Source organism: Ylistrum balloti, unplaced genomic scaffold (genome assembly GCF_031769215.1).
Source record: "Ylistrum balloti isolate Yb309-2 unplaced genomic scaffold, AGI_CSIRO_Ybal_v1 Utg371040, whole genome shotgun sequence".
Taxonomy (NCBI): domain Eukaryota; kingdom Metazoa; phylum Mollusca; class Bivalvia; order Pectinida; family Pectinidae; genus Ylistrum; species Ylistrum balloti.
Window position 1 is genome coordinate 1,424,745 of NW_026782576.1, and position 13,654 is coordinate 1,438,398.

The window sequence follows — 13,654 nt, forward strand, 5'->3', positions numbered from 1 at the left end:
CTCCAGTCTTCCGGTACACATCTTTAAATATTCGTTGAATAGTAGAGTGGAATAAGGACATCCCTGCTTAACTTTATCTATCCAAGGTTTAACTTATCAATCGGCCCTCTTATACACAGTTCCTTCACTTTTTGCATTTTTGCACAATTATCGTCAATATAATGGCGTGCCAAATGAACCGGAAGTGTATATTGCATGGTGATAATTTGAGAAGAGTCTTTATACATATATATCATATTCCAATAATTGTTTTTTATTTGTAAAATAAGAAAACCACTCAACCACGGATGTGTCATTATTTATTGTAAAAATATATGTATTCGGAAATGTACAATGTTTTTTTGTATCATAATCTATTTCTTTGGTAACTTTGAAAGATGGGAACACGCGTTTTCTTCAAATAAAACATAGTACGTTGTATAATACCAAATCATTACTTTGCGCCCAAAGAGCAAACTACAGACAGTAAATAATTGGGTTATTCGATAAATACATACTTGTTTTGTTTTCAATGTACATAGGCTATGAATGCAAAAACTCTCTACTTTATTATACAGAGAGAAAAGATGCAAAAATGTTGTATCGAATAAAGACAAATGATTATCTATTTCTATGGTAATTTATTAAAAACTCTTTAAAGATGTTAATGTATTCATATATAATTATATCATTATATCTGAAATAACATCGATACATTGTCGCTGATGACGTCAGAATTTGACAAAAATGAAATAGCCAATCAAAATCGTGATATCACAACACATGATCTTATATGAGTTATGAGTTACGGTGATTTAGATGTAATAAATGAGTGGTGCAATGAATGCCAGACAAAAACAACTAACAGTGAGTTCAAGTTTACATCTTTACACCGCCGTGAATCTATCATCATCTGCGAAATAGATAGGGTTGTCCATGCAGTGTGTTGGACTCGACTCATTTTCAAATAATATCTCTTTTGATTCGTCTGTCTGACCATCATGCTGTATTTGGTGATTGGTCACTACATCTGGTATACTAGTGGCAGTTACACCAATCACGATCCCGTCACTATGGGAGTTCATACGAACTTTGACCTCTTTCATAACATTTACATCGTCACAGTTACAGCGTTCTTCCTGCTCTAGCAGTGACTTTGCCTGTTGACCATTTTTACGAGTGAACGATTGCATCTTCACAGCATTATCTGAGTAAAATGGTTTATTCCTCGGAATCTTAGTTAAAGTATAATCCTCTAATTTGAGATTGAAATTTACAATATCGGAAAGATCAAACGAACGTGAACGCTTCCGAATGTAATACTCTCGCAGACATATACAACACCCTATACAGATAAGGATGAACGACACACAACAAGCGACGATGATGACGATAATGTCCACTTTGTTCAGACCTATCTCGTACAAGTCAGGAGTGCCAGAGATATCATAATCTAAGGGCACTCGCTTCACTGACACGGCCTCATACTGGTATTTAGAACCCGTCCTTTCAACCGGAACCGGAATTTGAAATTTTAGTTTTCTGTCGGCGACTAATGTCTTTAAGATCTCTGTAATATTTTTACTCGTTGTACTCGTTATTATAAAAGATATACGTATTGGTCGACAGGCGATGTCCTTTGGCTTAATATCCGAGTGATCGATGTGTAATGTTTTGGCAAGTGTTATAACAAGTTCCTCCCAAAAGATTTCCAAAGCTGTTTTCCTTTGAACTAAAGGATTGCACACACCATTGAACTGTATTTCAAAACTGATATTCCTAGCCATTACAGGTGGTAGCCAGGTAGTGATGGAATGTTCTGGGGATAGACTGGTTGAATGTTCCGGAGTTGCACTCTGGGATGGTGTTATTACTGACGTTGAAGGTTGTACACGAGAACTTACGACTGATGATTGTAGAGAACTAGATGGTGTCGACATTAAAATTAAGGATGCCCTTTGCGCTGATGTAGTACGGTCCGTCACAGGTGTTTTATGAGTCATAGTTGCCATCGTGGCGATCGTCGGAACACTGGCCAATGATGGAGTCACTTGTTCCTGTCGTGAGCTAGTGATTGTCATTCTGTCAACCGAAGAAGACGTAGCTGGCAAAGAGATCGTATGCAGAATCTGAATCACGCCTGACTTAGATGATTCTTTATAAGATGAAGATAAAGTTATGAACTCGGATGTGGTGTGAGATGTCATCAAGTAATCTGGTAGCATCGAAGCAGTCTCCTGTTTTGTCCGGGTAGTTTGGATATGTAACATTCCTTGTGTTGTGGATAAAGACTTCAGTGATGATACGACTGAACTCATATGGCTAGACGAAGATTGGAAATGAACCATACTTGTCGGGGATATGTTTATTTTACTCAATATATTCAAAGTGATTGGGACAAACGTAGAGAATATCTTGCTTGGTTTTGGTGTAACTGACTCTGATAATGACTGTTCTACAGTGATATTGCTTGATGATTGAACAATAGCAGATGAAACGCCAATCGAATCGATGGCAGAAGACGACGATAATGACAATGACGAAGAGGGTGCTACTGCTGATGAGATAATTGATGTGTAAACACTAGCCAATGTAGATACAGAATGTCCGATCGCAGTTTCCGACACTAGACTAGTAGCAGATGAGAGGGCAGGAGTTAATATGTTAGAAGATTGTCCAGCTGCAATCGGTGTATTAGTCACAGTATGATTTGTGAGAGAGGGGGTGACCATCAGGTCGTCAATGCTGGAAACGACACTAGCACTAAGAGTTGACGCCGATGATGGCGACATCACTTGGCTGCTACCGCCAGGGGTCGCGACAATTGTAGTGCTGACCACACTTGGTTGCTCCCTAACCGAGGTCACCGATGCCATCAAAATTCCGACTGGCATTGAAGAAGTCAAAATCGGATGCCCAGGAGATGTGCTGCTAGCAATGATGGGCGCTGAAGATGACAACCCATCGTTTCTGTTCGATATTGTAGCTGTCGGCTGAATTGTGACAATTGAAGAATCGTCTTGGATGACTGATGAGGAAACATCTACAGCAGCGAGGTCAGTAACCAGTGTTCTAGTGCTACTGACTTCAAGAGCATGTGTGCTCATGCCAATGGCTGTAGAGGCCTGTGTAGACAATGGCAACACATGCGCTGAATATATGCTTGAGGGCGCTATGACGTGAAATGAATTTTCTGCCAAAACATTTCCACTGATGACGCAGAGCACCGCTGAAAATAGAAGAAACACTATCAATAACGAAACGGGTCAATATTATTGAATATTCATAATCAAATATACATACATCACATGTATATTGTAATAACTTTTCTAGCACGTACTTAGATAAGACTAAGTCTATGGCTTTATGTAACCGCCTATCATAGAAAATAAATTGAAGAAAGCTTTATCGATCCTAAATGTGTCGTTTTTTATGTTTTGGCCGATACAGATGCCATTGACAACGGTGTTTTTATCAATTAAATACTTTATCAACCTATTAACCTCTTTATTAGATACAAAATAGAGTCAACCATAAAGAATCGGATCAAAACGATGATTGAGCTTGATTTCTCGACCGAATGAAGAAAGGTTCGATGTATTTTTCCTTGTGCTGCGTTTTTTTCTCGTACTATCTCCTTTTGTTTATCTTGACCAACAATGTTCTTTGATAGAAACTGATAAGAATTGTTGCATGACAGTTGCGAAATATACCAAGATAAATGACCTTATTGTACACTATATTTTCTTTACGAGTTTCTGAAATTTTGCATGATAAATTTAGAAGTTGTGGTTTACAGAAAGAATACTACGAAGATTAGCGAACGTTTTTTATAGTCAATTTCACCTAATGGAGTATATATTTCCATCCATGCCACGCGATCAACAAGAAACCATTTGGTCAATGATTCGACTGAAAGGTATGGTAATCACGGTAATAACTCCGTTTCTTTCCAAGAAGGATCACTGAGCAGTGGCTAGTATTATGATGTAAAAGAGATGCCGTGAGCTTTCTGATTATTTGTACAACGCACGTGTATAAGTGCGCACTCATTTGAATATGTAACACGTATTTCCCTTTAGCAATGACGGTTCATGAATACTCATGATTGCATTTAAGAGACTTTACTATTCATTTGAAAGCAGCCGCAATATATCAATAACGTAGTGCTAGTATTAAATATGATGTATTACTGAAGTTTAAAACGACTTTTTCAGGTGTTCTCTCGTACTTCATGAAAATAATGTAATCACCAGTGTCCGTACGCGATGTAGATATAACGAACAGTACAGACATGGTGAATATGACAGGGGCGAGGACAAAACTACAATTTCTGTAGTCTCTGATAGAAAAGTGGCATACATCTACAAAGTATAGCGAAGTTTTAGCGTATGTAACGATGCTAATTAGAACAACGTGCGAGTAAATTAGGCAAACCACAATAAAGACGACCATAGATGATATCTTAGATAGTGTACCTATCAATATTGTACATACATGAATTGATAACTATAATTGCTCATTCTTATAATATTGAGGAACTTGTTATCGATCGCGAAAACAATTCGCTGTGAACCCTTTCAATATTAACGTTTTGTGTCGTTACAAATTGGTTGTGATAAAACCAAAAAAACATTAATACATGTAAATTAAGTTTTTTTAACTTGTATACATGCATTAAGACATGCCAATGTAAATTAGGTTTTATTAACTTGTATACATACATTAAGACATGCCAATGTAAATTAGGTTTTATCAACTTGTATACATACATTAAGACATGCCAATGTAAATTAAGTTTTTTTAACTTGTATACATACATTAAGACATGTCAGTGTAAATTAGGTTTTATCAACTTGTATACACACATTAAGACATGTAAATTAGGTTTTATCAACTTGTATACACACATTAAGACATGTAAATTAGGTTTTATCAACTTGTATACACACATTAAGACATGTAAATTAGGTTTTATCAACTTGTATACACACATTAAGACATGTAAATTAGGTTTTATCAACTTGTATACACACATTAAGACATGTAAATTAGGTTTTATCAACTTGTATACACACATTAAGACATGTAAATTAGGTTTTATCAACTTGTATACACACATTAAGACATGTAAATTAGGTTTTATCAACTTGTATACACACATTAAGACATGTAAATTAGGTTTTATCAACTTGTATACACACATTAAGACATGTAAAATAGGTTTCATTAACTTGTTTATATACATTAAGACATGCCAATGTAAATTAGGTTTTATTAACTTATATACATACATTAAGACATGCCAATGTAAATTAGGTTTTATTAACTTATATAAATACATTAAGACATGCCAATGTAAATTAGGTTTTATTAACTTATATACATACATTAAGACATGCCAATGTAACTTAAGTTTTTTTAACTTATATACATACATTAAGACATTCCAATGTGAATTAGGTTTTATCAACTTGTATACATACATTAAGACATGCCAATGTAAATTAGATTTTATCAACTTGTATACATACATTAAGACATGCCAATGTAAATTAGGTTTTATTAACTTATATACATACATTAAGACATGCCAATGTAAATTCAGTTTTTTTAACTTGTATATATACATAAAGACATGCCAATGTAAATTAGGTTATATTCAATTGTATATATACATTAAGACATACTGCAATACTTATACACAGGTATGTAATGGCTGGAAACTATTTTATCCGTCTCCATCAGCCGGTAAATCGGTCCACTAAAAGGTATAGTAAATCTTACTTCAACCATAAAAACACCACTTACTATTTGCCATTATAGGCTGTGTAGTGATTTATGCTTCGGATATTTTGGTTGCTTTTCCTTGCCCCAAGGCAGCTGCCAGAGTGCATGGTATAGTATCATATCTCTTTGAAACTTATAACACATTATCGTTTACTCTGATGGCCCATTCATATTCATGATTAAACATAAGTGTATTTCCTTTTTGTGTATAAGGTACTTAAGAGTATCCATGATTGAAAAACGAAGAAGGCAACATCATGAATATTTCAGTAGCAGTTGAATGATGTTAGAATGTCACTCGATTTCAAAAAATATATTTTTTGGATTAATATCTTCCGTACAAGAGTGAGTAAAATCGTACATTTCTGTGCCATGAGACACAATGCTGAGGACTAAAACTAGGATGTTACAGACTGTACAACAATAGAATTCCAGTTGCATCGAAGATCAGAATAGAGGAACATTTATTGCGGTGACGTTATCAGAAATTAAAAAGACTGTTCATGGTAACATTTTCTTACCACACCAAGATTTTATGTATAAATTCACACTGTAAGACTGTAAATTGTTTTACAGTACTGAAACTCTCCCGGGACATCTTTCCATGAACATGTTCGTGATATAAAACGTCTCATTTGAATATCACAAGTGAGATCAGGTGCTATGCGTTAAATGAATAAAGGAAATTTAATAAGACGCAGAGAGCAATCAAACTGTGTTGGACTAATTGTAAGCGTGCCTACATTGGTGTCTGAAGGTGATGCCTGTCAATCGAAATCAACAATGTAAATGAACATTACGCGGTGTGATTTCAAATAAAGTCACTATTGTTTTCATAGTGTATTGATTATAAAAGAAAAGTAAAGAAAGTCAAATTTAAATCGAGATGAGTGGATAGTTTATACCAGAAAAATTTCCTGAGAAATAACACTGTATATGATCTACGAACCAACACATCGATGGTTTGTTGACGCCAGTTCAACAATTTCAACTAAAATTATTTTCAGATGACAGTTTTTTCCTGAAATGGTTCCAAATTATTTTAAATACACATATTTTGATATTATTCAGTTTTAATGTATGCGTATATATAATATCAAAACTATAGCTTGGTAATATTAGTTTAAATGTTTTTAAGGACTTACCAAAATGGACATGAATCCAAACACCGACATTCCATGTAATCATGCTGAGGGATTTTGTGGGCGTCCTTACAGTCCTGAAAAGACATGTAACAATGGTAAAATGCCATTTCAGAATCACAGATATTAAATCAACCGCTTTCGTGGGATCCTCTTACCCTTTCACCTATGCCAATCGTTACTAGAAATCAAAAATGATAATGGAGATTTTGAATCGATCTGACACTTCCAGAGAAAAAAATAGCAGATCCTACAGCGGTTCACACGGGAGTACTTTGCCAGTGTCTTGTAATTGACTCCCCCGGTATCATTGAATTGGTTAGTAGCTGAGGAATACCATTATATAGACAGATAAATTTATTCTACCACTTATTTCCTACTCCTTCTCTTGTAAATAACATGTATCACTGTGGAGTAGTCGAGACCTGCTTCTATGCATCCTTTCCTAATGTCAAATACCTATTACATAGACTTAAATCCCCAACAACACTATGTTATATATAATGTCAACATTCCTATTCCCAGGTCTATTTTCTACTCTAGACAAGACACTATGCCCTCCCAACACATACAAACTTTAAATCTTCTGAGGACATTTTTATGGCCCTCATATCCCTAACCACTCAAGGAAGATTTGAATTCTCACACATCCTATGCGCTCCCTTAAGTGGAGGCGAGATCCCCTATGCGAACTTTCATTACGGATTCTGCTTTCATTTGCACCATTTTGACACAAACTGTTCAATAGTGCCGGATTTCATTCTACAGCATCAACTCTACAGTTGCCTAATTGCCACCATTGTTAAGGCTTTGCAATCATCGGGCATGGATCTGAAATAGCCACTTATATCGTGTACTGGAAGTAGTAGGCAATGTCTGTCTACTCAGTAAAAGGAAAACACAATAGCTCTGACGGACAATGAAACAAATGTAAGCCAGATAATTGAACTTTTAATCTTCGTTAGGGTAGGTTCGGTGCTTGCCTAACGAAAACAACTGTATTATACGATCAACCAAAATTAATTCAGCTAATCAACCTCTCCTTACTCTCGCGACAAGATTATTTGGAATGTTAGTGTAATGATTAATTAGACAATTGTGGCAAACATTTGCCTTGTTAGTGTTGTACGAAAAATACAGAAGAATAGGAGGATAGATAGAACTGTATCATACGGCTCATTCGTCCTTTTAGGAATCTGTACTTGGGTTACGGGCCGGCATAGTGAAACCTTTGAAGCGACAGAGGAAACTCAAATTGGTCGAAAGAAATCTTAAAATCTAGATTTATGATGTTTAACTACCGGATAATTTCAAAGATTGATCAACAAACACGTATTTGAATTGAAATGTGCATGCAAGTGATGGTAAACCTCGAGGGTATCAGGCCAATGTCAGCGTCCACGCAGAAATTACTACGGCTTGTACAAATGGCTCAGTTTATGTTAAAAGTCTTTGGCACAGTAAGTGCATTGTACTTTATGATCCGAGACCTTATTTGTCATTTCATTCTGTATATTACATGAGCTATGAGGTATTAAGAATCTGTTTTGCAGACACCTAATTTAACATCTGAACTACTTCAGGATAATCTGAATGCAACCAAGCCGTTCGTGAAAACATTATTAAACAGTATGGTTTTCTTTACACTATATGTATATATATATCATTATTAAGTCAGCTTGGGACATTAATTTATAAACGGTCTCTCTTATTGCATTACACTTTAACTAAAACGTTATTTGTTTTCATGGTTCAGGATCAAAATATAAAAATATATATAAAATGTAGCAATCTAGTCAATTATAACAATAAAACAGACATAAATCACTAGCAACCCTTGGTGTTTATACTTAGGCATTGCCAGCTGTATAATTAGAAACAACTACGTATCAACACATCTAAGGTCAATGGCGTACTTTCATTTTGGTGACATGCACTGTGTGAACGGTCTCTGTTAGATAATGATAAGAAAAGCACGACAATTAAGCGGTAAAATCAGATTGAAAATGAACCAGTGATTGGTTGCTTTTTGACATGTGTTTAAAGTCATATTAATATTCCGTTTTAAAACAAGTCATTTATTCCAACATAATTATTTTATTCCTTATACACATATTCGTGAACATGATATTTTGATATACCGGATCTATAGAGGAGTGATAATAATCTAACTAGGCTTTACCTACAGAGTATGGGAAGTAACACTCAGACATTTCCGAAAACCTGTCTATTTATAACCTCCCATACTTTACTATTACTTCCCTGGTTATATATATTCTGTGCTTTGAATGGAATATTGTAAATTCATCTGTTTTCCTTGTGATCAAAGTTTACCGCTTTTCAAAATATCTTGCTGTTAACTTTTATTTTGTAAATAAATAGTATTGAAATATCAACAATCTGATTTTCTGAAAACTTTTTCATCATTTCGGAGTCACACCAATTCGTGTCATAAATTTCCCACGGAATCAGCTAAGATAAAACAAAAACCTAATTAACGATTTAAAGGTATTTGACATAACTCTCAGATAAACATCGATAATGTATGACAATAAAGCAATATTACATTAATTAGCTATTCAGCCTTGTATGAAAACAAAAACAAGTCAGCCAACAAAGGGTAAAGTTAGTTCCCAAAGGTGTACCAATCCTCTGTTGGATGACTTAACTCCAGGGAAACATAATGACCCTAGTGATAGTTGAAACTAAACAGGACGGAAATAACATAAACCAAAATTAAATATCAAATTTTTCTATTTAAATTGAAATATTATGAAATTTAAGCCTAAATGCCTCTTCTTATTTGTGTTGTTTTGATTTACACGGCGAGAAATTTAGTATATTTTATGTTTATTTTACTCCTCAAGCATGTCTGATTAACTAGACCAGGTTTATTTTACTCCTCAATCATATCTGGTTAACTAGACCAGGTTTATTTTAATCCTCAAGCATATCTGGTTAACTGAACCGGGTTTATTTTACTCCTCAAGCATACCTGGTTAACTAGACCAGGTTTATTTTACTCCTCAAGCATATTTGGTTAACTAGACCGGAAGGTGTCCGAACAAAAAGGCGACATTTCAGTGTAATTCCGACCCAACATGACACATACGTTGTGGTATTTTTACTTAACTCCAGCTGGGACAGTTGAGACCTGTGGATTGTGGTTGCTAGCTGAGTGTGGTCCTGTATCATAACCTTTATCCAGTATGTACAGGGCGAGGCTCTGAATAGACCTGTAATGGCAGTAAAGACCCGCCCAATATCAGTATCTAATGTGCCAAGATAACCCCTTGCCAAACCTAGGGGTGGTTACCTGAGCATGCTATCATACGCCCATATGAAACTAGGAAGTTTAAGTTGGTAAAACCAAGTATAAGAAGAAGATCATTCCAAATGTCTGTTTCTGATTATCATTATAAGCTGTTTATGTCTCACAATTTGTACAAATTTCAGATTAGAAACACCCTGGATCAAATTTTCGGACATCTGTTACTGTGATCCGCCCAGCTGATTTTAAGTTTGTTGAGTATGTTCATATTCATAAGGTCGTCTAAACATAAGATATGACCATCATAACATGATGTATGTCAAGATATATATATATAAATATTTAATACACTGAACATATCATACTTATACTCTGTTCTGTTGCAGGGCGTATCATTTGTAGCCAATCCATCATCCAACAAACCGTTTACTTATGTTGAGATACAAATGTCTTCCGGCTTAATGTCACCATGGAAACCAGATGTTACAGTAAACCGTACCAGTGTATAGTACACATAAACATACGACAGAGAAACGCCGATACTAAAACAATGGCGAGAAAAGTTGACACCTATTACAATTGTTCCAATCGCTTAAAAGAAGGGATGTGTATATGGGGCGAATTTTATTTAATTTGGACATGATAGAGCTATACAATGTTTTATTTGTTGTATTTACTTAAACATCTCCAGTTAATTAAGCAGAACGTTAAGTGAGCAGAACGTTAAGTGAGCAATTTGGATGTCTAGCAATTCGACTGCTGGAAAATCCTGTTTTTGTGAAGATTTTATTTCATAAACTTCTATTTCGTTGATACTTAATTTCGTAGATAAATACAAATAGTATTCAAGATCACAACTGGCACTGGAATTCATGTCATTATGTTACTACTTATCCTGGTCTTATGAATTCTAGGGTCAAGTTTATCCACGAAATCCACAAAAATAAAACTCTATCAAAAATTAGTATTTTACAGTAACAATTATAAATTAATATGGTATATTTCGTAAGTGAAAACTTCCAAAATAATCCATATGGGAAGTACTCCTGACAAAACATTGTTAAAAATGTGTACATGTTATTACCAAGGCACGTGATAAGAGACTGAATCGTGACAACAACAAAAACAAAGAAGGGGCAGAAATAACGATGACACTTATCTTCAAGGAATAACCATGAACACATCAAGATGACGACTTATTTTCTTACTATGCTCCGTTTTCAACAACGGAACAATGGGAAGTGACGTACACGTGTGTCCCAAAGAGAATAATAATATCTTATAATCTAAATAATTGAGTGAACAGAAAATTTAGTCACCATAATGACTGTTGTTTCACACGGGAACTGGATATACCTTTAATCATCCTTACGTCCATTGACACTTCAGTCCATGTAATTGACACTCCTAGAGTACGTACAGGAACATCGTCTAAAATACCAACCAGGGATTGATTATGTGGATTAAGAAGCTGATAAAACAGAGGATGGTCTTTTAAACCCATTTTTATTATCGCCGGGGAATTTATTGGAACTGTTTTTTAGAAACATGTTACTACAGTTTCATTTTCTTCCATTCTAGGCTATTGGCTGTCGAAAAGCTCAGAGTGGCTATTACTTTACACATTTCAAGAGTAAACAACCGCCATATGATGCCACCAGCAGTTTCAAGATGTTGTTGAAAGATGTTTTCACTGTGATAGGACTTCATAGCCACATAAAGAAACGGATGTTGAAACGCTGAAATCGATTTTTATTCTAAGTCCAAAATTGGATTACAATTGTAATCGCTGTCATCTTTGTTATTTATCACACTCTGTCCAGAAATAATAATAATAATAATTAAGGGAATACATGTATCGTATTTGATGAACAAAGTTCTACTTCTTGTACAATCTTCGAGATCGCTTATTCGTTGTGTACGCTTATTCAGTAACCTGTATGTCACGTTTCAATTAATGCGAATAGTGGCATGAACAGATTACAAGGTCTTTAAGTTATAGTTAAACACTACACACACTATGTATAGGGAAATGTTATCATGTCTATATTCAAGGATACTACAGGGAGGTCTAAATTAAGGGAAGATATTCACCACTTACGTTTTAGTCTGAAATGTTTGCGTTCTCGGCATTTACAGAAAATAAGAAAGCCATTATATGAAACATGTGCAAATCTATCGATATCATGCTAACTCTATAACGATATCCGTGAATATCCGAAAATAAAACAAATTTGTCTGCCTTAAGGAATGCATATCCTGATTTAATTTTACTGTCTCAATTTGGCTGAAGTATCTTTATTTTTTAATGCGATTTACTACTAAAAGAATACGGTGAATTGTATACCCATTGAAATTTTAACGGATGTGATCATCATTTTATAAAAAAGCGACACACATTTCCTTGACGATTTGAAAATAACCCGCCTACGGGTTTACGCTTTACCAGGATTCTGCCGGTAACTAATCAGGCGTCTCTCTGATCCTGCGCCCAAGTCTACACAACAACTTGCTTTGCTGCTGAAAGCATCCTGATCATTAGACGTAGTGACGTTCTCGTCGGCGTTTCTTAATTGCTTCCGATATTGATTGTCGAGTGAATTTTAACGTATCTTGTCACCCTTCTCATCAACGCTGTTCGATTTTAGCAACCACTGAATTAAATTAATTTCCCCGTGTCGTCACATGTAACGCTTTAGTACCGTTGCTTTTAAATTCTACAATCTTATCTAAGTTGAAAGAAATAGATAAGACGGACACATCAGATATCTGATGTTGTAGTGATAAAACAGAAAACAAGTGAGTTATTTAAAACACAACTCCTTGTTAATGACATAGGATTATTTATATATCAATGATGCAAGTTCAAATTACAAAGCGATGGTGTAAACACGAACAGCGTAAAAAAAACGCAAATAATAAGATATCAAAATCATCATTGATAATGGATTAATCAAGTTGGCACATAATTGACCCAAAATTAACAATAACAACATTTTAACCACAACACTCGATTTACACATCTTTCATTGAAAATGACTGTTAGGTAAGAATCACTCACTTATTGGCTCATCGCCTTTTACATGAAGACAATCCGCGAATAATTTCTATCCAGAACAACTAGGGTGATTGATATCAACTTAAAGCTTGTATCGCAATTGTTGTAAAATAAATTATGGCTACATATGTGTGTATATTTCCGACAACATTTAAGTGAAAAGAATGGTAAAATGTTCCAATAGTAACTGTGGTAGTGACTCTGATAAGTGCCATCTTTACATTAGCACAGGAAGAGACTGCAATGAGGAGGATAAACCAAAGAAGACTTTATGAAACAGCTCCAGCGTGTTCTTATCAATTTTAATTAATGAAGAGAATTTCGCTCAAGGTATATTGATAGAGTAACACAGTTTTTGTTACGAGCCAGTGATAAACATTGCATTTCTTGTGTATATAAGGTAACAGTTTTGGT

The 13,654-nt window shown here is 34.9% G+C and overlaps 1 protein-coding gene across 1 annotated transcript in view; it reads right to left on the reverse strand.

Annotated features, from left to right (window-relative positions):
• Nucleotides 1–284: 284 nt before the first annotated feature.
• LOC132560228 (uncharacterized) overlaps nt 285–13,654 on the reverse strand; it is a 36,371-nt gene continuing 23,001 nt past the window's right edge. The window contains exons 2-3 of the mRNA XM_060224889.1: nt 6,915–6,988; nt 285–3,208 (exon numbers count right to left, since the gene is read on the reverse strand). Of these exons, the coding sequence (XP_060080872.1) occupies nt 867–3,208; nt 6,915–6,957 (2,385 nt within the window). The 5' untranslated portion in view covers nt 6,958–6,988 and the 3' untranslated portion in view covers nt 285–866. The remainder of the gene's footprint in view (nt 3,209–6,914; nt 6,989–13,654) is intronic.